Raw genomic sequence first — 25219 nt, 5'->3', positions numbered from 1 at the left:
TCCTGCTCCTCCAGCCTGCAGACCTGCTGAGTGAAAGCTATTAAGTGGCTGACAGTTTTGCCTATCTCCCCTCGTTTACATCTTACACAAACAAGGTCACAATGAACAGGGCCGCTCACTCTCCCTGTGCTTCCGAGTAGTTAATTGTTGGATCGTGAAGTGACAGCTCCAAAGAATAGCATTTGAAAAAAATGCTATGCCCTTTTAATCCTTCCCAGGCAAAGGATTTATCTGTTGCTACTCAGGGAGGGGCTAATTTAATAATTCTCTCCAGAAGAGGCTTCATCTTGAATTTGAGACATAGTGGGGTAATGCAGGTGATACTGTAGAAAACAGGGTGCAAATTCCAGCAGCAGGAGACAATCTTTCTGGTGCCAGAGATACTTTCGAGAGTGAGGAAACCAAGCCCACTGAGACGCTCATACAGCTTCTGGTGTCACAGTATCCCTGACCATACTAGCAGTCATCGTAGGCTTTGAGAACATCAAATGTAAAGAGGAACAAAATAAAGTTATTTCAGTGCCTGGGAAAATTCTACACAGAAATGGAACAACAGAAGGAGGTCTAGAAAGGTTACAATCAGCAAGGCAGAGAAAGCAATGGATTTGCATCTAAATGCTTCTAACAACTACTGTTCCTCAAGTTCTCAGAGCAACTCTGTTGCTGGGCTGGACATTTAGTCCAACAGCTGGGTGTAGAGCTTCATTCTTCCACCTACTGAAAAGGACTTGCTGAAAGTCAGATTGTGTCAGGACCACGCCACTTATCAGCAAGCATTGGACACCCCAGTTCAAAGCAGAGACCTAGGTTCCATGCCTCGCAGAGGATGAACTATGGATGAGGACCTTATGTAAGAATAGTTCAGAGACAAAAAGATCCAATGAAACTGGAGTACTCCTGTTCTAAGCTCGTGTCTCAGAACAGAGCTCCAACCAAATCGCCTGTTTATCATCTATGCTAAAACCCAGACTTTAACCAGAGATGTGAGGTCCGCAGCCACTGAGCACTTCGAAAAGAGAGCTATTAAAACACACTCACCAGCCTGCCAAGCAAGTGGAGAATGGAAATGCATGCTAGCTATGGTCCTATTCATAGTCCAAAAAGGCACCCTGCTTTCCAGCAATATCTTGCTTGTTTCTGCTCTGCCACAAAGTCATCTCTGACTTCTGGCCTCAATTTGAAGGGTAGGCTAGGATTCTACTTTAACCAGCTCTCTCACCTGTTTAACCAATACTCCAGCTGACTTGCAGCTGGAAACATAATATAATATGGTAGGCACCCCGGTTTGTTTAATTTATTTGTTATGAAAGTGCAGAAACAACTAATAACCAGTGCTGCTCTAATTCCTGATCACACTGTTTAATTGAACCTGTTCCTATAGGAAGTCACAGATGCTTTTGTCTGCTGATCAGTAAGAGTCTGTGGTGGGCAGACAATGGAGTGGAATGGGAGGGACAGGCAGGGTGCAATACTTACTCAAATTCTTCAAACTCTAAATCATTTCCCTCTACAGAGGAGCCCTGGGTCTCCGAGCTGGAAGCAGAAGAGGAGGAAGAACGGAGACGGTTTTGTTGGTATCGCATGGAGCGTTGGCGAATGCTATCCCTTCGGGAAAGATACTGGATCATTCTCTGGGCATAATATGCAGCAGGTGACAATCTGAAGGAGGGAAAAGGAGAGAAATTATGAACTGCAACTCAAGGGCTCAGGAAGTAAAGAAGGACAAAACACAGTCCTAACCCTGTGTTACGTCTCAGCTCTGTATTCTTGGGCAACCCTGGCACAGGATGCAGTCTGTCTGACTCACAAAGGACTCACCCCCCCCCTTCCCCTCCTCTACCTAAATTAAACTGATTAAGATGCAATGAGAGACGCACCTAAGAACCTCACCAGATAAGGGTGACAAGAGTGAATCAACTGCCCTAGGTCTCGTTTACATCCGAGATGGAACCAGATGACCATTCATTTACATGAGAGATGGAGAACAGAAAGCCTGAAGCAGAGACTGCAGTGAATTCTGGGACCAGAGAAGCAGGAGAGCACTGCATGATGGGGAATCTGTGCTTCAAATGTTAATCAACCCATGTTCACACACACCCAGCTCAGCATTTATCAGACCAGTTCTAATCTGGATTTACTAAGGACTTTTCCCCCCCAGACACACACACACAGCTCTAAGTTTAATAGGCATCTCGGGCCGTACATTCCCCGGTCCCACTATGGGAGGCCTATTTAAACTTGATTGACTAAAACTCGGTTGCCGGGTTAGGGAATGCTGAGGCAAGAGACCGAGTCAGAGGGGGTATGGGCAACATTTGAACAATGGTTAAGGGTTCATCACAGCATCCAGCCTGCTGGAGCCCTAATCCCAGGTGTTGTCATATCTTTCCCGAGACGACTGGTGGGAGTCCTCTCCACAAAAGGTTATGAGCACCCCAATAATTGTTTTAAGTCTGTTAAAAGACTATAGTAAGATCTGGAAAAGTCATGCTAAGCTGAGGCTTGTGCACAACAAGTAAAAATCCAAAATCCTGATGCTGCAAGCTATCTATTGTTCCTGAAGAAACCATGAGATATCCCATCAGTATATCTGCCACCCATAGGAATTTCAAGCTGGCTCCCAAGTATTTGGGTTACTCCCTAATCTTAAGTGTTTCCTGATTATCAATCAGTTTCCTGAGATGGTCCAAACCAGATAACCCCTTGTCAATAGAAAAGACAATGATTTACACTACTGAGGGTGCTTCAAAGCAGCTGAACTGAGGGTATAAAAATCTGTAAGTGTGTGTGCTGCTAGAAGAGGAAAAGGAAGGAAAAGAAGTAGAAGCAGGAGGAAAGAAGGAGAAGAAGAAAACCCCTGTGCTGACACCATCCCCTGTCGTTCTTGGGACGCTGGAAGAACAGATCATCTCTCTCTTCAAGGATTGTGCTACGGACTGTGCCTGTCAGCTTTGCAGCCTGAGTACCGTGGACTAGGTGAGATCCCAGCGTTCTCTGTCTTCTTTCTAGGCATAAACTTCTGAACCTGAACTGTATCAGTTAAGCTTGAGCTAAGTTTCCCCAAATACTTAGTGAAACCAGGGTAGTATTGTCATTGTTGGTGTTTGTTTTTCTTTTGCATGTCTATTACTACTAGTACTATTATATATTTCATATGCTTAGCAATAAATAACTTTTATAGTCAAACTGGTAGTAATTGGGTATATTTTTCCTTCTCTGCTTCTCTTTCCTCCCGTGCTCTGCAGCAATGCTTCTTTTACCTATGCTAAAGACCCCTGTGAAGCCCAAATTATTGTGGGGTCTGCTCATCAAGAGGCCAAAGATTGGGACGTGCTGAGTTTGAAACACATAAGGGGATCAGCTTGTACAGGCTGATTGACCCAGTTTGACTCAGACGTGCCCTTATGAACTGAATGCTGGCCCATGAGGGTGTCAGCTGGACACCCAGCCGGATTCAGAGGGATTCTGTTTACCTGTGTGCTTGTGTCTGACTGCATTTTATTGTTGCTCTTATGAACTGATTCTTGGCATATGAGGGTGTCAGCCTGTCCATGCTGATCAGCCCAGCCAGGTCAGGCGTGTCACGTTAATTTGTGTGTGTTTGTGTGTATGACTGATTTGGTGACTGGAGGAACCCAGTCCCATTGAGATTGAGTCCTGCAAGATAGCTCCACTGGGGGTGAGGGCTTGCAGAAGGGAGAAATACAGCTCCGTATAGTAACACAAGCAGCACATTGACAGAATCACCAAGACCCTAGAAACTATCCCTAATAAATGAGCACACCCCAAAGTAATGGGCAAATTTGGTAACACCTGCCTGCTGATCTGAGCTTCAAGATGAGCAGGGAACACAGGACAACACGCCCTGCATACAATAGGCCCATACAGTTAAAAACAGGTGGCTAGGAGGCAGAGGGGCAAATAAAGAAGGTAAGTGCAGGGAAAGGAATACAAGGAAGTTTTTGCTTAAATAGAGCCTTTCCATATCACTCCCCTGTTGAGGAGAGGGGTAACACAACAGAATGCCTGTGGACAACTCCAAAGGTGAACAGTAAACTCAAGGCACAGACTGCTGTTTTTGTGTCCTTTAAGGTTTATGGAAGCTCACCCAACTGATTCCAGCAGCAGGCTTTGAACCACCACCAAGAGCCAAGCCCATCCATAATATAGACCCTTCCGTGCAATATGAAAAAAAAGAACAACAGCAATCTTCAAGTAAGACAACAAGCAGAGGTCTGTTCTTGCCACTAGACTCTAGAATACAGGTTTCCCTCGCTTTATGCTGTACTTGCGTTCCTGGAAAATGGCGCATAACTCAAATTCACATAAAGGGAACCCATTTTACAATGTAACAAATAGGGATAGGTTCCAAGACTTCAACTACACTGACCCCCAGACCCACTTCTACCACTTTTACAAGACTATTTTGTAACTTGCTGTGACCTGTACACACAAGCACAGGTCACTACCATAATGGGGATGGCAACTACAGAAACATGTGTCGCAGGCAATGAGCAAGGAGCACAGGTCCACACAGGAGACTGTATTTTGATGCGCATCACTCCCACAATGCACCGCACAAAACAGCTGACTGCAAGGCTTCCACCACACCCATCGCAGAAGAGTAAATTTACCACGCATATAATGAATCTTTGGTATAACAAGGGTCATCGCATAAGAGTGAATTCGCACATACAGAACCCACATAAAGTGAGGGAAACCTGTACAATGTTCAAGGGGAGCTTTTTTTTTTTTTCCCCCCCCATAAAGAACTGCAAGTAAAGTCCCCCTTGAAAAAATAGTCTTAAGCAACTAAATTATAATGACCTGGTCAAGGTCTCTACTGAACAAGCAAGCTTTATGATCTAGACCAGTGATTCTCAACCTTTTTAGACTTGAGGCACCTCTTAAAATGTGCCAGCTCTTAGTTTTCACACTTTTTTTGCCTACAGAAAAAGTCACAAAGCAATGGGGTTTTTTGTTAAAAAGAACTCAGAAAGATCACACATCTGGATTTATCTTTGAAATCTCTGGCTTTATCTTGTGAATCATGCTTGTAAACCTAACAGTGCCAACATTGTGAGGCACCATGCTACACCCTTGAAAGGATCTCAGGGCACCCTGGTTCAGAATCACTGATCTAGGCTAGGTACAGACTGTAGGCAGAAACTGATGAGAGTCACTATGGTCCCAGGATATAATTTTTTATTAAAGCACCTTGAATTTTTAACAAAATTTAATCCACCTCTGCCTTTTTCCAACTACTAGCTATCCTACTGCAACACCACTGGATCTGGGTATTTGCTACCCCCAATCTACATATAAATCACCTCTGCTATGGCAGAATATGCAAATGAGTGCCTACTAGTAGTAAACACTGTAAAGAGCTGACCAAAGCAGATCCTCTTCAGGGGATGCACCAAGTACAAAATATCATCCCATTTGACTGAGCCTTGTAGAACAATTCCTCCTCTGAAGACAAGTCCAGTAAGACAACTGGGATCCTGTGTCAGCCTTATTTATTAGACTGATATGCCATCCTTCCCAAAATAGCTCAGGGAAGCTTACAGTAAAAAAAAATACAACTTATAAAAGCACATAAAATATTAAATATTATAGTAATCCTGATTATGTTCTGAATGTTTGACTTCTATAATGGTACCTTCGTATAATCTTCATCTAGATACCATCATCATGCAGGTTGTTTGTTTGTTTTTAAGAGCCGGGAGGCTGGGGCCAAGTGGGACAGCCATTGATGGGGCTGGGAAAGCGGGCAGGGGATGGGGCCTGTCTGATTCAGAGATTCGGCCGAATCAGCAGCAGCCGAGTTGATTCGGGGCAGTGATTCAAATCACTGAATCAAATCACTGTCCCCCGAATCTGAATCCGAAGTGAATACTAGCCGCTTCGCACAGGCCTACTATTCATGACTGTTTTCACTATTTGTAGGTCTGGCTTATAGTGTCTGAGGTTAAAGCGTGCAGCTGTAAAGGGAAGGTGGATCAAATTTGTGTCCACCAGCCCTCCCTTCCAAATCTGTGAAGTCTGTACGCACACAAATTTTGTCAATGCCAAGCTATACAAAAGTCACTAAAAGGTAAGCCCTCGCTATAACCTGTGTAGAGGTCTGTAGTGGCGGCCCTCAGTTTTAGGGCAAAGCTGGTATAGGAGAGCACTTGCTGTTTTGGTTGGTGTAAGGGGTAGAGGCCCCAGAGCAGAGCAGCCACCCCTGGCAATACAGTTCAATAGGGCCTCTTGCTACTTTGACAGGCACAGCTGGCAGAGCCCTAGATGGCAGCCCTGGCCGAGACTCCCTTCCTAAATATCTGGGCTATGTTGTAGCTCCCCAGGTTGGTTTGCCGGTGACTGAAATTGTGATCTGGCTTGAGCTAACTGTGATTTGTGATCTGTTCTGAGCTATACCTAAGGTTTAAGAGTTATGTTTGATCTTAAGGTATGCGTTTGCTCCCTTTTCCCCTTGTAACAAATCCTGTTTTAGTTGAACACTTGCGAACAGGGAAGTTAGTTCACATTAGAACACCCAGTTAAAATTTACTTTCCTAGGTTTCTGGGTCGGGGCTCAAGCTAAATTTAAGAAATGGTATAAAACCCCTTAAGTTGAACTTTGCCCTTTTTACTGCTGTGAAGTGCCTGCCAGAAGGGTTACATGATACATAGGTATAAAACAAAAGCACCTCAAACAAAACCCCAACCTAACCTTCCTTGCAAAATGCATACCCAAATAAAAAGGTCTTGTAGCACTTTCTGAAGATGTCTAGACTCAGGCTCCAGTAAACCACAAGGAGAGGGAGCTCCAGAGGGACTTACTGAATGACCTTCTGGGTTTTTGCCAAGCAAGTTTGGCACACCGTATTTACAGGAGGTTGCTCTCAGCTGACCTTAGGGATCAAGGTGAGATTTCAGGAAGAAGGTGATCTGTTAGGTACACAGGGCCCAGACCTTCCACATGACAGACTAGTTTCTAATGCCAAGCATCTCCAGCACTCCCTACTTGATAATGTACAGTGCCAAACAGAGTAAGAATTCAACAGCTTTGTCTCAAACCCCCTGAGAAGGTAGAAGACTTTCATCTAGTAAGTGGATACTGCGTTTCACTGCATATCTACTGCATTTCTTAATTTAAATAGGAATCTTGATGTTCAAAACAGCCTTGCATTCTGATTACAAGGCAAGCCTTCCTCCACATTTAAACTCTAATTCCTGCTCAGATGCAGCTCAGGTCTTTGCCTGAGCCTGATATTATTCTCCAATATTCTCCGACTCCTGATATCAAATGATTGCAAATGCTCTCCCTTTTCCTCCTGTGTATGTATCCACCTACTCTACATTTTAAGAGTTTCTATGATAATGAGCTATTAGGAAGTTATCAAAAACCTCAGATACTTAGGTAACCATCTCTCTAGCATCTTGTTTAGAATATTTGTATTAGAACTGACCTGTACTTGCTTGCAATGGATTCTAACACCCTGCATGGTATGTATTGACTGCAACACAACAGAATTGCTGAACTTGTTAGAAATCTAAGTATTCAAAACGTCTATCTTGTTAAAGCTCATTTTGGACTTCTAGCCTCTTCCATCCCCGTGAGCTACAGAGAAAAGGGGGAAAAATAAAGTCTCTACACAGCCACCAGATCATATTTTAAGTGGTCTGGAAAAGTACAGACCTCACTTCCCTCTAGAAATGCACAAGGAGTAAGAAAGGAATAATGGAGAAAACAGCTCTAATGTTAAAGGGTACATTAAAGTGCATTTCTATTCTGAAGGACTTTAAAAATAGCCCCCTGGGGTTCCATGTTTATTGTTCATCTCCAAATCAGCTGTGCTCAGTTCACAAGTACAAAGATGTGTCAAGCTGTCTAACTAATAGCATTATGCACTCACCTTAAGATCAGATAATCAAGCCAGGATCTTCCTGGGATAAGCTTCATTACCAATAATAAACATTCTCCAAATTCTGCTTTGAATTAGAACTGAACACCATGGAGTGTGCACAGTATAATTCAGTGTGGTTGCACAGGTGCAACCATTAGCAAAGTGTGACCCTATAATCATCCCTAAAAATATATTACTATATGGAGCTAGAAGGCAATCCAACTTCTCCCAGAGCTGTCTGGGTTGGTTCTAAGAGGACTAAGAGGAATAAAAACACACCGAAAGCAAATCATACCTATCTGCTAACACTACCAGCAGAAGAGAGAGCAGGTCTATTACAGGTCTTTTTATTTCCCCATAAAGCTATGCTGCAGAAAAGTACCACATTTTGAGAGACTGTTTCCTGCAGCAGTATTGTCTCCTTCAGGGACAGAACGAAACCTGCTACAAAACCCCTGTGTGTGTTAACAAAAAGGTCCCCTGTCCCTCCATGAGGTTAGGGTATTTAAGCAGAAAGAAGCAGCTAAATAAAAAGAAAGGGAACTAGAAGCCACACAAACTTCAATAGGTAGAGAAGTCTCTCTCAGCCTCTAGGGGACTAGTCTGACTAGGTTCAGATACTTGTTTGCTGAATAAGATGAGGGGGACCTAAGCAAAGGACCTCAGGTAAAGACCTTTGGAACTTCTATTAAACCTGCTCTTTTAGCAAGACATTAGAAAGGGGAAATGTGCCCTTACTTGGGCCGTTCACACTGCCTACGACTTCAAAGGCCTTTCTCGCTGCTGGAAGAGAGTGCCTATTAGTCCTTCCACATATGCAGCCCAGATAATCTTCCCTGATCCAGAGACGTGCCAATGGAGAAGAGAGAACTGATCCATAAAACTACTCCTGTCAAGATCTCAAACTCTGACAGAGTTCTCAAACAACACCAAAAAAGGGATAGTGAAAAGCAAACGAGTCTGAAATGTGAAACATATGAAAAAAACTTCAGTCTTAGCAGAGGAATTTCTCCTTTTTTCTGTGCTCCATAAGTTCCCAAGGAAGCAAAAAATAAAAACAAAAAACAACAAGAAAACCAACCCAGTAACAGCAGCTCCTTGCAAGGCAATACTTGTAAAGCAACTTATAAGATAACACCGGCTCTCTCATTTGTACAATCTCTACTAGCTATTTGTATTAACGTAAATCCGAGGAACCCTAGCCATGGACCAGGACCCACTGTACTAATCTCTTTTTGGATGAGAAGAGTAACAGCCCATGACCCAGAGAACTTACAGTCCAAGTGTACAAGAGACATATGGAAGCAGACAGATGGAGAAGTAGGTGGAAACCATGAGTAAAAAATACTGGCACAATGTGAAACAAGAATGGTCACCATAATTAAAAACAGTGGTCTCTGTAGATCAGTATTCTTCTGTTGACACGTGTTTACATTGCCATCATTAAAAGGAGAGCCTTATGGAAGGATCTCAAAGAGGGGAAAAAAAGAGGAGTTTTGAAAACGCTGATAGAGATCTCCTCCCAAATACAAGAGGCAGTAAAGGAAGAAAGCACAAAGATACTTGCTTGTAAATGCAACAAACATATTGGGGAGGCTAGCATTATGGGCCAATTGCTGCTGGGTTCAGCCTTCTGATAGTGAAAGAAAGATCTGCTATTTATAGGGTCAACTCACAGATCCATCATGCTCAGTGTCCTATGTCACACAGAATGGATGCAGAGTGTGAAAGGGACAGGGCATGTCTAGAATTTTCACTCCAGGGTCCCCTCCCATTGCAAGTAGGAAAGGAATAGGATTTTAAGGGCCCTGAAATAAGATAAACTGTTGATGCCTGACACAATAGGAGAGAGTCAGTGATGGGATGCAAAGTTGCATGCCATGGTCAAAGCAAGAGTTTTCAAAACAATGATTTTTCCAGCAGCATTGTGAATAGCTACCAATTGGTGCAAGATTGCCTCTGTCAAGGCCAAAGAAAAGGATGATGCAGTAACTAAAGATGGCTACTTGACTCAATTATCCTCTAGCCAAAGTTAGTCCATCAGTTGGATAAGCATTATTAGTCAACAGCAGACTTAATATTGTTAGCCCAACTGTATCTTTTGTACAGGTCTTTAATAAGGCCATGACAAAAAAAACCCAAAACCAACACCAAAACAGTTTCTGTCCGCAGGGCAAAATGCTGTTTTTATCACCACGGAAGCCAAATTAACTAAGTAACTGAGGTACATATGGGTTGCACAGATGCTTGCAGTGAATGGAACCTAATTATTAAGGCAGATGGCACAGAGTAAGAGAGACTGAGTTAGTAGAGGTGCCCACTGTGAACCCTGGGGGCAATGCCAGCAATGCAGAATCCAGCACCAAGCAGCGACCACCTTCTCTAGCAAAGGCTATTTCATGGCAATCTCTCTAAACAGCCAGCAGTCCTGGCGAGCTGACAAAGAACCCAGAGAAGAAAGAATCAAAAGCTGCATTCCAACATTTGTTTTTGACTGCACTATAAAGCTCACTGAATGGTATAAGGAGAGAAATTATTGAGCACTGGAAAGTCCTTTTTAACAGCTTCCAGGCATCTAACCTATCTGGTCATGCAGGTAAGTGAGCAATGAATTTCTGGTGAAAGACTGCGTCTCTTCAAAATGGAAATTCTCCAACCTCAAGCATCCCTACCACCTCCTATTTTTCCTTCTTTATAGAAAAACTCTCTTCCTGATGAAGAAGGTCTGGACCATATGCCTGGAGATACTGAAAGGATCATTAAAGTGATACTAGGTACACCTCTGCTCTCCGGGGGTGATGCACTGAATTTGCAGGCCCCAGGAACAGTAACATGTCTCCTTCCACATCCTAGTGTTTATGCCCAAAGTATTTCAAGTTGGGCTAATTTCTGCCATTAATGTGAGAGACTCATCAGTCAGCACACATTTTTAAAAAATTGTACAGTAGAAGCCAGACAGTTCGTAGTGTAAGAGTAAGGTTCCTTGCAAAGATGATTTGCAAGACAGATGTGAATGATTTACCAACAAAGCAAACAGCTGCAAGGGATCACTGGCATACTCCAGTCAATTGCTCCAGCTTTATTTCAGAGGGCTCCATTTCTCCAATCAGCTGTGCAGAACCATAGCTGTACTCTAGCTGAGTGGGCAAGTGGGACCCTTTTACGCAAAAGTGGAAGCAAACAGCTGCACAACTCATTTTTCATTCAGCAACCTGTTGCAAAATAAGCAGCAATCTGTCTTGCATAAATGTCTTGGAGATTGTGTTAAGAACATATAGAGAAAAGACTTAACAGCCAGACTGATCTTTGTGAATTTCAACTGCTGACACCTCCAGAGATACTGGCAGATCCTTCCCTCTACATCATAAGATTCTTTGAATGTTGAAACACTCTCAAAATGATCCACATTCACCTCACTCCAGATCCTTGGTCATTCAAGCCAAGCACCACAAAGAGAAATTATAAAAGTCTAAATAAAAATCATCTTGGACTAGATCCTTTGAAGTACAGCTAGAGTTTTAAAGCTCCACTACAAAACAAGACTGCTCTCTCTCTAAACATGGTTTATTTTAGCTCTGTCTCTATTCCTTTTTCCACCTTTCTTTCTAGGAGAAATCTAGCAGTCTCTCTTGCTGCAGCATCAGAAGATCCTGCAATCTGCTCACAGCCACCAGTGGCTGCCCATTTCCCCATGACCACCCTAGAAATTTGAAGGAAGCCGTTAGTGTGAGAGTCCACGGTCTAGCACCACCAATAAATGTTCCAAGCACCACAATGTTCTTACTTCAACTCCAGTTAATGGATCTATGCATTCTGAAGGGAATATAGAGCTGTTGTTATTGAAACAAAAATTAATTTTCTTTTTAAAAAACCCACATACACACACAAAACCTCAGCCTTTCCTTCCAATAGATGTTTGTAAATCCAAGCAGTCATAAACCCCCCCCAGCCCCCCCCAGACCCTAAAGCCCTCAAAGTTCCATATGGCCAGTGATGGAACTTTTGTTAAAAATTATGTTTAAGCTGAAAACAGCATTTGATTTTTTTCCCCCACAGTAACATGTCTGGAGTAGTTGTCCTTTCTGATATGCATTACAGGAATTCAACGTGGAAAAGATGCATTAGATTCCATCCCCCAAACCACCAAGGCTAAAATTTATCTTTGCAGACATTTTGCAAAATTTCATCCACTTAACACTCAGGCATTTTAAATCAGTGGGGAATCTTCCATTTCTTATACTACACCTAATAATTGACAATTCAGAAAGTTCCCCGCATTCAATTTCTTTGCTGACCATGTATTCCTAACATTTAACCTCCTGGTAATTCAATTCCTTGAGCTTCCCTTTAGCTACTTTCTCAAATAGTTTTACATGTCAAAATCTTTCTGGTTTTCAGTTGGCCAAGACGCATCACAGCATCTCAGATGAATTTTCTAAGACCCTCATAAACAGGGGCACCATCAACTCCATCCTGCTCCACAATGATAAGTCCCAGTGCAATGCTATTTTGGGACAGCATAAGCAAATACATTGGACATCGTGGTGTATCATTAACCTAATCACATTCTGCCATGTTCTCAACCCTTTAGTCTTTCCCAGGCATCTCCCTCCCGTTGAGTTCTAGGGCTTCAAAAGATATTGCTAGAGTTTTATTAAGCTTATATTTTTCCTAAGATAAACTAAAGAGTGAAATGTCAGTATAAAACTCCAGCAGACTTGCAAGCATTAGTTATAGTGAAATTTCATTAAACTAAGGTTAGGCAATTTTTGAAAGAGCGCTCCCCAAAGGATCAAACCCTGTGAGTGCAGGATGGTCAGCAGATGACCTGAAGATAACCGCTATAAAACCTCAGGAACACAATGTGAAAACCAAGTCAGAAACAAAGTAGATGCATGTATTTCCTGCAGCATTTTAACAGGCAGAAAACACATCCTGTAATGCAGGGCTTTCCAACTTCTGAGTGGCCAGGGGTTGCAGGAACCCCAGTCACACATTATGCAGCCCAGTCACCGACTGTGTGGGCCACATGCCAAGGCATGAGCCCTGCTCTCCCTCCCTCCCTCATCCAACATACTGTACGGGTCTCCCCGTGTACCCCAGCCACACCACACTGGCTCCCGACATGTGAGCAAACCAGTGCTGCACCACATGGGCCTCTGCTTGTGTGGACTTGCTGTGCTATGAACATGTGTAGTAGCATTATCATGCAGGCCCCTCTCTGCCCTTCATGCACCACCCTCAACCCCTACTGCAAAGTAGGCTGTATCACATCAGCACTGATAACATGCAGGGTCCACAGATCCTTCTGGTCATGGGTTCCCTAGGCCCCACAGATAAAGCTGCTCCTCCCCACTCCCGGGGTGGAAGGCAGCAAAAGCTGGAGGAAGGAGGAGCAGCACAGGGACTCCAGTGGCAGCAGCAAAAAGGAAAGGCAGGAGCAATGCCTGATGTAGGAGCCCAGGGGCCAACTAAACAACCCTGATGTAATGTACAATACTGATTCAATATATGACACTGGTTATCACCACCTGCAGGATTGATGTTACTTGTACATGCAATTCCTTCTAAGTAATGTTGGACTGTGTCTGCATACTTCAAGATGTTGTCTGGGAGACGTTTCTTAGTGTCTATTAAACAGAATGCATGTTCACTGTCTGATGTTTCATCTGCTGCTTCTGCCCCATTCTGCATTTCTACATCAATAATTTTATCAACAATGGAACAGTCAAGCACCTCAAATGTCACCAGACTACCATCTTCAATACTGATGTCATCTGGAGTGACGTTCCATGAGGAACACCAGTTTGCTCACAGAACATGACCCTCACTTTTTCTGGTGATGGTTTATCATCTTATTGTGGAGATTCCTTTGGCAGTGTAGCTACTTTATGCCAGCAATTGGTGATGACAGATTGGCTAAATTCTTCTACAGGCAAACTTTACCATTTGAATGGCATGAAGAGCATTGTTGTTCAGAGATTTACAATGGTTTTGATATTCCTGATCACTTATCTATCTTGCTATTATGAACGGCTGCAACAGAGGCACAGCTGGGTGGAAAGAACTCCACTTTCACATTTTCTAATGTTTTGGGGACCAAGTTGTGGGCGGAACAGTTATTCAAAAGCAAAGCAATTTTTCTTTGCATCTTCTTCATCCTAGCTCTGCAGTCATCCAAGCCTATGTTGCACTGTCACAAAGCAAACTGCTCACATTTTTAACAAACCTAAATCTTTCATATTTGCCAGTTACTGATCGTTTCAGCTTACCTGTGCCACTTACACTGTAGCACAGAAGAGTCTGTCTCTACTTTGACTATTTCTCCCCATGACAGTGACAACTCTTCACGGCTAGAATTCTATTGGACATCAGCTGGTAAGAAAAACAAACAAACAAAACAAAAAAAGCCGCGGCCAAAACCCTGTCTCATGACTATTATAAATATCTTGAGTAATTTTTCAAAGTCGTTAGCAGTTCCTGGCAGGTGAGTGAACTTAGCCATGCACACTGAACCAAAAACAAAGATTACTCCTTCTGGAATCAGGGTGTCCACACAGAGAATTATACTACTATAACAGTGTAACAGTTGAAGTATACAGTTAGGTTTTCCCTATGTGGACAAGCACTAAATCTCTTTTCCTTTTTCTCATCACTGGCAGCTGATGAAATTCTCAACCTAGCATCATCTGTAGTAACATGCAGGTTTATACTCTTCCAGAGTAAAAATAAATACATAAATAAATAAACAAACCAAATTCCTGCAGAAACTCTCAGAGACTCGCTGGATATTTAACCTCTATACAGTCCCACTTGTGGGCCTTTATTTTATTTTAAGGGACCTTTCTATAAGCTTTCAAATCATGCAATAGTTTCAGAGGTTTTGAGAGAAGCTATACCAGAGAAATTTACATCTGCTGAATTCTCCTCATTCACCAGCTTTGCTAAATCTATCCAAAAGTAATCACGTTTGTCACGATTTACTCTTTAAAAACCTACAATGCTGTTTATTGCTCATGATGCTATTCCCCTCTTCTGACAGATTCTGTGGGTCACACCATGCCATCTGTTGCTTTCTTTGCGTGCTGAATGGTAACTGCAGAGATCAGTCCTTTCTCTTTCTTCCTTTTTAAATAAACTGCCATATTTTCATTTTCAAATCCCCTAAAATAATTAAAAAACAAAAACAACCCCCCCCCCCCCAAAACCCCACCTTCCAATTCCTCTCTGGGCTAAATAGCACTACAGGTGTTTCTTTTTTAATGTCAATGATTCATGATTCTCCAGAAATAACAGTCAGTAGAGAGACAAATTTAATCAGACTAATTGACTTAATCTAATTTACTGATGGGCCTGTTTGCTGTCTAGTATTCCTCACCCCAAAATGGTTGTTGAGCTCTTATTATACTTACCATAGTCAGCAGCAGTAATTTACCCTTCCTTTTGGCTGTCCTTATTTCTTCCCTCCAGGGTCTGCCAGTGTCTTCCCCTTTGGCTGGCTCCCTTGTTTCCTTCTTTACCCTCAGGTCTTTGAGCCATATCCTTAAAAACAGTCTCCTTGTTGCCTGAATCTGCTTGGCAGTAGAATTACATTCTACTACACTAATGGATTCTCTAGCCTTCTCTTGTATTTATACACTGCACTATGTTATATCATCTTTACTCATTAGCTTCTTAATTTCCCCAAGATTTGCTTTCCTGAAATCAAATAGCCCCCCTCTACCACATGCTATATGTCTCTATCCCTTACTGTGGATTGCTGTTACTGACTCTAAGCCATGTTGGGCATTTTTACACGTACTCCAAGAGGCATGTGGGAAGGGGGAGTGAGGGTGGTGCTTTAATTAGAGAGCCACACTAATTAAAAGTGCCCGAACATCACGTGTATCAGCGACCCCAGCGCTGAAAAATGATGGCGCGGAGCTTTGAACTAAAGCTCAAACTAGCTTTAGTTTAAAGTGCCCCACCGCCATTTTTAAGCTCAGAGATGCTGACACACACAACGCAGGAGGCTGTTGGAGAGTGTTAATTTCTGTGCTCCAGCAGACTTGATTAATCAGTGCATCGGAGCCAGCTCCCTGCACATCTATAGGAGACCATTATTATCACTTCCTCACTCAATCAATCAAAAGTGAAGTAGCAGATCCAAACCAGAAGAAGCCACCTTGAATTCTCAGATTTGAGGATAAGCTCATGATCCAGAAGATTACTAGAAATCTCAGGTGAACTATGTTTTCCCTATACAGAATCCTTTCTTCTGTGGCATGGTTTATTTTAGGTAGGCAAGGATGGTGACAAGTTATCCATCTCCAGACGTTTCCAAATCCAACACCGACCCTCACTACATGTAGTAACATGTTTGGAAAGCAAAACATTCCCTTGTTCTCCTTTGTCCTTCCATACGTGATGTAAGCACTGCGTCATAAGTGGCCTAGCCTAGCAGGGGAGGACTAGAGATAGGAACTGGGGAACCCAGAACCACACTGAGGGGCAGGAGCTAGAATCCAAGTTATTGAGTTCAAAGGAGAAGTGAAGGAACAGAGTCCACGTCACAGCCTGAGACAGGGACCAAATTACCCAAGCCAGGCAGAGATCCCAAAAACCAGAGTCCAGAAGCAGAACCAAGCAGAAACCAAGAAACCAAAGAGCTCAAAATGCCGACAGGCTTACCACAGCAGATCTTGTGGCATAACTGCTGGCTGGCCTGCAGTCTTCTGCCATAGGTGGGGGGCTGCTATACCCAGCAGTCTAACAGGAGACCCTAATAGTGGTCAGCTGGTTCATAAACCAGAGCGGGGTGGGGTTGCTAGTCAGAGCCTCTGGCAGGTTTGACCAATGGGGCAGTTAGTTCAGGCTGGACTGCCTGTTAGGGCCCAGACACCTGATCTTATACATCACTCGATTCAACAAAGGCTAGCATGGATGGGAGCTGTCAAAAGGCCAGAGTGCATGCACATCTTCAAACTAAATTCCAATCAAGGGTGAGCTCACATACCAGCATTATTCTCAGAAAGGGCAATACATTTTTCACACAACAATAATGCTTCTAGCTGTGAAACTGGAGTGCATTTGGATTGCATTTAGTCCTCCTTACCTGGCTGGGTCAGGGTAGATAGGGTGCTCCCGGGACCCTGCTCCATCGTAGCGGGATAATGAAATGAGGGAAGACTCCAGCAGCCTCCTAAAAGGAAAAATAAAACTACTCATCAGTAAGAAAAAGGCTACACAGCATCCTCCCTGTATGCCTGGTTTCCTGTAGCTTATTTACTATTATTTAACATTATGGGTATGCATGGAGCTGTACATACAAACAGGGCCAGCAACAGCTGACAATAATTCTGTTGCTAGATACAGATTTGAAGATTTTGCTGTGTCCCCCACCCCCACACTACAGTAAGGATGCAAACAAACTGGAGAGTCTGGCAGAGAGCAACAAAAATGGTTAGGGGGCTGGGGCACATGACTTATGAGAAGAGGTTGAAAGAAATGGGCTTGTTTAGTCTGGAGAAGAGAAGACTGATAAGTGATTTAATAGTAGCCTTCAACTAACTGAAGGGCAGCTACAAAGATGATGGAGCAAGACTGTTCTCAGTGGTGGCAGATGACAGAACAAGGAGTAATGGTCTCAGGTTGCAGCAAGAGAAGTTGAGATTAGAAGATATCAAGAAAAAAAACTTTTTCCACTAGAAAGGTAGTGAAGCACTGGAACAGGTTACCCAGAGAGGTTGTGGAATCTCCATCCTTGGAGGCTTTTAAGACCCAGCTAGACAAAGCTTTGGCTGGGATGATCTAGTTGGGGATGGTCCTGCTTTGAGCAGGGGGTTGGACTAGATGACTTCCTGAGATCCCTTCTAACCCTAATTTTCTATGATTCTATGAAGCCTGCGTGCAAGGTCCCACTATACAGAGCAGAAAACTTTCAAATGGGCTTGAGCCCCTGCTTGGAGATTTCAAGATGACTGTTTCTCCATGGGGGCAAGCTGTCCAAAATTGCAAGGCCTTGAAAAACTGATTCTGTATCTGTGATGATCAGACAGATTTCTGCCTACCCACTCCAAGGACTTTAGACACAGAATGAAGGAGCAAGGAAGAGGGAAAGTTGCTCAGTATTTACACTTTATCATTTGGTCCCCAGAAGTTTCTAATTAATTAAGATCAGATTTCAGCATGCCCTACTACAAAGCTGGCAAAGTCACTATCCAGGCTTACTGGAAAACATCCGACTCTAGCCTTGAGGCTTCACTGTAAGAGATTCTCAAAAGTTAACTGATTCAGTCGCCCTGGCTCTTTAATCAGATGGGGAGAGGCAGATGCCAGAACAATCGCACAAAACCTGGGTGCATACCAATACAACCAGACAGTCTGAAGAGCTGAGAATCAAGTTGGTGAACTGCAAAAGACTGTGGACTGAAAGCAAAGTGCATGACAGCTGCACATGATGCACCCTGGCCTCTGAGCACCTCCCTCTCTTCCTTCTGTCACAGAGCTTGGCACAATGCAGATGACTCATTTAAGCCTGTTGCTGCCATTACACTCAAGTGCCCATGATGAGATACAAGCTAAAAATTCAACTCTCAAAGCTTTAAAGAGCTTCCGAGTCCTGCCAGGAAACTTGGCCAAACATCCCCTTTAAGAAGCATTTTGCTACTGGGGTAGCATACTTGCTGCATTTTCATTCCAATGACTTACTATGAGCATTCAGTTGGAAAAGGACATTTGTGACTAAGGGTTCACCTGCCCCAACTCTCCATGCACCTCATTGCCTTGTAGGACACTATGGACTGCTGCTCTACATGTGGAGGCATACAGCTAGGTCAGATGCACCCAAAATCAACACCCCGCCTTAAACCATACAGTTTTAGTACTTGAGAGAAAATAAGAGGAGAACCTGAACACAGATCCAGCAGAATATTTCTGATATGGTGTCCAAATCTTTTAAAATTTCACTGCAGACCACAAGAGATATTTTTTTCCCTTCCCAGCCATCCAGAATTTCACAGAAATTCTACTGGTCAACAGAAAAAATGTTATTCCAGTGCTACATTTCAAGTCTGAGATTTGGCAAACAGCAAGGGATGCCTTTACTAACATTTCCTAGTTACTTTAAGAGGATGGATGGGATGACAGCCTTGACACCAGCACTGTCCTGAAGCTAGGTGCCTCCCCAGGATGGAATCTGATGCCCTTCTGCACAGGCTCTCTGGTAGAAGGCTGCTAGGATATCATTTATCTTTTCAGGGATAGGAGAGTGATTAAGAAGTCTCCAACTTTTAGAAATGAACTTAGATATCAGGTAAGAGGAGCATTTTAAAACCAGACAGGCGGGGGGGGGGGTAAGCTCTGCGTGCACAACTCCGACATGCCTTAGTCCTGTGCTACTTGCTCATTGAGGAGTCCAGGCCTCTATCAATCCTGACTTCACAGCACCCTGTCTCTTGTTCCAGTTACAGCTAGAGGTAATACATACAAATGTAAAATTAACCCAGTAGAATAACCAACACAGCAGTTTTAAGATGTGGACATGGGGTCATTGTCTTGTGAAAGAGGCAACATTTACAAGCAGCTCTCCAAGGTTGCATGTGATTTAATCTAGTCATTCTGTGGGATGGAAGAAAAGCCAGAAAGGCTAAAAGATGCTGTTGATTTGTGCATGTTTACTTCCCATTTCTGACCCCCCTCACCCCTCCATTCTCAGAGGCCAAGTCATTAGGCAACGGGAAGTCCACAACAGAATTGAGAGGGGGAGTTATTTGTTTTTCCAAAAAGTGCTTACACACAGAGCTCTCCAAAATTCAGAAGCCTCCAACCAACCGTGATGGAAATGCTGAAACTGTCACCCTGCCAAATACAGCACTGCCTAGTCATAGCATGGATGTGTAAATCAGGGAAGGGCCCATTCACCATTCTGGACCAGTCAGTGATCCCATACCTGTTACTGGCTCCGTTACTGGAAAGCACAGAGGATGTGGCTGCAGTGCAAGCTTTGATAAATCTGTAGGGCACATTTCTTTTTGCTTTGCTGCATGCCTAGGCCTGATGGTGATTAAGTAAAACACTTAGGTTCTCTGAGATAATTGCATTCTCAAACAAAATTTATCTTATGGTTTAAAAATTGACATAGCTGATTTAAATTATTAGAGGAATCCACAAGACACAGACTTCACACGCTGACAGTTATTGCTGAGTTATACAAGCTCTGGGTTACTTTTCCAGGGCCAAGATCCCTGTGATTTCACCCAAGTCTGCTCTCAAAAAAGCCACTAATACCTCCTGCTTCACAGCATGACCAGACCTATGACACCCAAAAAACAAAAACAAAAAAACCCAACCAGCCTGGATTTTTCCCCATGCTCCTTCAGGGAATATCAAATGACATGCTCAGAGACTATACTCGGAGACTCCGCTGTAGCCTCTTGAAAACAACACTTTTTTTTTTTTTTTTTTAAAGCAAACAAACAGCATTCTTCAGGGATCATTATGTTCCTCTGTGAGATAAAGTCCATATCCACAGACAGAAGAGCCACCTCAATTACCCTATCTCAAGCCATATGTATTATCCCCTACCTGCACTCAAAGGCTACATTCAACCCATTGGTGCAAATTCAGCTCAATAGCCCATTCCCGCCAAATGCTACCATTGATTTTAAAATCAAGAACTGGCATTGAGATTTATCTTGTAACTCTGTCCTCTCAGAGTACTGAGACCACCGAGCACTCTGGGTGTCAGACATCAATGCAAATAAGAGACAGGAGCAAAGCAAGAAAGCAAGGAGCAATTGTGCAGGATCCAGATCAACAATCTTCACTTACTGCTCCAGAGAATAGTAAAGGAAACCCACATCTAGAACCACAGGTAAGAGAAATTAATTTTATTAGCCAAAATAACTGTTTCAGACTAAGGCCTTGTAGGCCACATAACAACTCTGAATGTACTCCCCAGGCCTGATAAATGGGCTCAAAAACAGATATGCAATTATAATAGTCAATAAAACCTCCATGATCTGTAACACTACCATTACCTACAACCCCAAGGAAACTGGGATACTAGCTTTTAAAATAATACACTTTTGTATTCTTCAGACTTCAAATCCTGCATCTTAAATCCTTGTCATCACCCATCCTCCAGAACATGCCCAATGCAATGGTGCCCGATTAGAAATAACTGCCTCAGCCAAGCAGACCTACTCCAGGAGACAAGGGCAGCTTGTTTTTCTTCTGAATCCAGGGGCTCAGGCAGTCTGATGTGCTGTCAATGATACCAAAGTTATTAGCCGTTCTGTCTTAGGTGGGAAAGAGAGGTGACCCATGAAGGAACAGGAGCTGCAGTGAGTTATAGGGAGTGCTAGCCATGAAGTGGCAGATCTTTTCATTAAAAGTTGAGGGTGTGAGGAGAGGGGGGAGAAATGCACGTTGCTTCTTTCCTCTCTCTTAAAGCCCTTCCCACACTTACACTCAACTCCAGCTTCCCTTCTGGGGCCCAAACACCCATCCTCCGGTGCTGCCCAGATCCATAACGGGCTAACACTAGACTTTGCTGAAGCAAATCGCTACACAATCTCTGTCTAGACAACATGAAATTGTCACAAATGACATCTAAAGTACAATTAGCAGAGAAACTGCAATTTCCACTCTCCTCCCCCGCTCACCAGGAGAATCACACATTAGCATCCTCCAGATTGTCAATCAATGCCTCAGTGATGAAGATTAACTCTGCGCGCACTGGGAGATGCTTCAGTCCCAGCTTGCTAAAATAGGCTGCACTTTTTTTTTTTCTTCTTACTACAAGGAGATATAAATTGCCTTCTGTTCAGAAGGACTCTGTCAGGACTCTGTTGTGATCTCAGCAGACCCATGGACACCAGTACCTGTAGACAGGATCTGGGAGTTTCCATGCTACCTCCCTCTTCGGTTACCCTGGGACTTCAAACAGAAGCAGTAGCTAAGAACAGGGACCCAGAAGTCCAAGCTACAGGGCAACACAATTTAAAAATAAGAGAAAGCAGGAGATAGGGAATAAGGCGAGAAGCAACTTCTCCTCAAGCTGCTCCTATTTGGAAACGTAGTGATCAAAAGAAGAACAGGGCAAATGAGAAAGCAAAATAAAATAGGGAGAAGGAAAATTAGGGACGACTGGCCAGCCAAGCATCCCTAGAGTAGTGCCTCTAACCCTCCAAGCATATTGGATTCCCAGCAACTAGCAGAGTTTCTCCAGCTGGGAGCAGCTGAAAGCCATAAGCTACAGTTAAAGGGAAAAAGAGCTAGGATACAATCCCCCTGGTGCTAGGGCAGTTGCCATTAATTCTTCCTATATCTCCCTGCATTGGCAGCAATGCTTCATCTTCAGGGCCACTTGGGACAAGAGTTATTCATCCAGACAGGCTATAGAGAGATGTTCAAATGCAGCAAGTTTAACTTCTTGGGACCAATTTCTAAGAACATGCAATTCTTCAAGCTTTGTAGCCTAATGAAGTCTCAAGCCTACCAGCCCAGCATTCACAGCAATAGTTAGTTAAGTTATTCATACCTTACCAAGCGAATGGCTTCCCTCCCCAGGGAAGATTCTAACTAAAGAGTCATATGCAAGAGATAAGTATTGAACATGTGACAGATGTGCACCCCAAAGCACACTATTGCTCAGACAGCCTCCCCCTCATCCCCATATAGTGTCAGGCAAACACAGAAAGCAAGCTACAGCAGTCTTATAAGGATGGAAAGTCTCCTTAGCCCTAAAACACTCAAAATCTGATTCCCCCCTTGTAACTAATCAGGGAAGAAATTCACTCCCAACATTCAGTCTTGCATTCTCCCCAAAGGCAACATGATCCACCAAACCAATAAGGAAATACAGTTGAAACAAGACTATAAGCCAAATCCCTCCCCTTCATTCTGCTCTGCTTGCAGCTACTGGTCAGGTCTCCTGGGTTCTCATCCGTACAGATGTGTAGTACCACTCACCTGCAGTTCCACATTCAAACATTAAAATAAAACAATAACAATGTGAAGTTAAGCTAACATTCTTCCCACTACAAAGTCTGGAAAAGCTGAATTACCACAAGAAAGGCATCACCAGCTCTAACACCAGTACCCATTCAAATGCCATGCCCAATTAACAGAGGATATCATAATTAAATTTCTATGAACTTGGAGAGTGGTCTTTCAAATTGTAAGTCTATGTCCCATCCAGTCCAGAGCTCTCCAAGGGGCAGGCACAATTTGTTTAGTCAGAAATCCTCACAGTTTCTGAAATTTCTTTGCAAGAGAAAATTCTTCATTTCATAGGACAGATTTCAGCCCAGTTGTCCAAGGGCACGCAAGCAGAAACCACTGGGTCTGTCCCAGACATGAAGAAAACAGTGACATTTCATAACTCTAGGATCAAAAATAACCCATTTAAGGTTGGCAAAAAGAAAGAGGCAGCCAGGATACAGCTCTAAAGATACTTTGAAAATAATCTAATTCAGGAGTCGCGTTAGTGAAATCTACTCACGAACTTATAAGATAACATTTCCAGTCTATCTATTATTTCAGCTTTTGCATGGTTAGAAATATCTAACACGAGTCTGGCACTAGGACTGGATTAGTATTCAACAGCACTGCTCATAAGCAGAAGATCAGGAAAACAGAAGGGTCATCCAGCAGATAAGGGCACAATTGATTCCATTAGTCTTAAATCATCTCCAATACTTGGATGCCTAGCCTTGTACGTAGATGTTTTTTCAGTGATGTTAACTCTGAAGACTGACAAGGCAAGTTTGGGAGTTTTCATTTTCTCCTCTATTTAACTTGAATTTTCCTTGTTACATCTTAATCTTTTGGACTTCTTGTCTACAATGGCTAATAAGAATTGATGGTTGCTTTTCTTACAGTTTCCCATTCTTGTCTGGCCATTTTCAGCCATTTGTTCAGCTATGCTATGGACAAAACAACCTTTCTGTGACAAACATCCCTGCCTTTACATGAAACAGCAGTATACGGCATGGGTACAGTTCATGGTCCAAAGCTGGTCTCCAGCTGAGCATTCCTGGCAAGACAATCATGTTCAGAAGCTCTGGAGTGGGATGACAGGGTTTATAGGAATACCTCTTCCCTGATCATTCCATATGTATTACCCAAAATCCAGCCCTTTGAGGAAGGGGTTGGTGGTTAAGGACAGAATAAAATACATTTTCCACTGGTACAGGGTAAGCCTAAAAGAAATAAGTTAAGCATTTCCAACTCCACAGTAATCATCAGACTCTCTGCCATCATGGGAGAAAGTCCAAACAAAGGGGAGGAGGGCAGGGAGAAATAGATACTCTTTGAGGAAGGAAAAGACTAAGCTTCAAATTGTAATGTTTCAGAAAAGTAATCTTATGCAGGGAGGAGGGGGGGGGACATAATTGGATTTTAACTCTTCTCATCAAGAGGCAGAGGAAAAAGGACACCAAGCCCCACACACTTCCTTAAGAAAAACAGCTAATGCTCTGGAATTTGTATCATTTAAGTGAGCTAATGTAATGCTGGTCAGCTTTATCTCAACTGCAGTTCTCTTTTGGCTCAGCTGTTCACTTCCATTTACTGTCACATGCCACAAAAGCCAGCCAGTATTTTCAAGAGAGCTCTCAACACGAGGGAGGCAGAGGTGCCAGCAAGGATAAACTCCTCACCTGGTCCCACAGTCACCCTTATAATCTGTTATTTCACTTGCAGACAATGGCCATGAATCAGAACAGGAGATGAGGAAGCATTATAGAGAGGTCCCTAACACAGAGCACCCAGACAGCAATGAATGGACTGGTTCCCAGGCATCTGCAATGGACATGCTATGGGCCAAGAGAAGATCAGACAGTGCTCTTTTTAGTTTGGCAAGAACTCTACTCAATGAAGACTACCTGAGAACGAGACCTTCCATTTTGCTTCATCAGCACTAGAGTTTCACCAAGCTTGAGGTCAAAAAAGAAGGAACATGAGCAATTGTTATCAAGCAAGTTTTGTATCAGCACTCGGAACTGGACAAGTCCCACAGACAGGTTTGAAGGCACAGGCACTAGGGTTGTGCGAAGCTTTGGTCGCCGATTCAATTCGGTGGAGATTTGGCCCAATTCGGTTGCCAAATCTCTGAATCCAAATCAAATCAGGAGACCCTTTAATCTCTCTGAATCGAATCGGAGCCCTCCAAATCAATTCGGTCACAGACACAGCTTTAAATGTTTTTTTCTACATACCTCAAGGTACCAGGCAGCTCATGAACACTGCGATGCTAAGGAGGGTGGAGAGTCCCACAGGAATGCAGGGGGCTCCCCAGCATGCTCAGCAGCAGACCCGAAAGTAGACCAGAAACACTT

The 25219-nt window shown here is 43.3% G+C and overlaps 1 protein-coding gene across 6 annotated transcripts in view; it reads right to left on the bottom strand.

The window, feature by feature from the left end:
• AMBRA1 (autophagy and beclin 1 regulator 1) overlaps nucleotides 1-25219 on the bottom strand; it is a 166698-nt gene that overhangs the window by 113569 nt on the left and 27910 nt on the right. For all 6 annotated transcript variants that reach the window (XR_003094837.1, XM_006026919.2, XM_006026920.2 and 3 more), the window contains 2 exons: nucleotides 16990-17076; nucleotides 1477-1659 (listed from right to left, as the gene is read on the bottom strand). Coding sequence is in view for 5 of the 6 variants with exons in the window: in XM_006026919.2 (XP_006026981.1) it covers nucleotides 1477-1659; nucleotides 16990-17076 (270 nt within the window). In the remaining variant the exon portion in view is untranslated. The remainder of the gene's footprint in view (nucleotides 1-1476; nucleotides 1660-16989; nucleotides 17077-25219) is intronic.

Source organism: Alligator sinensis, unplaced genomic scaffold (genome assembly GCF_000455745.1).
Source record: "Alligator sinensis unplaced genomic scaffold, ASM45574v1 scaffold592_1, whole genome shotgun sequence".
NCBI classification, from domain to species: Eukaryota; Metazoa; Chordata; order Crocodylia; family Alligatoridae; genus Alligator; species Alligator sinensis.
Note: the sequence above shows the minus strand (reverse complement) of the source record. Positions and strands in the feature narration are given on the sequence as shown.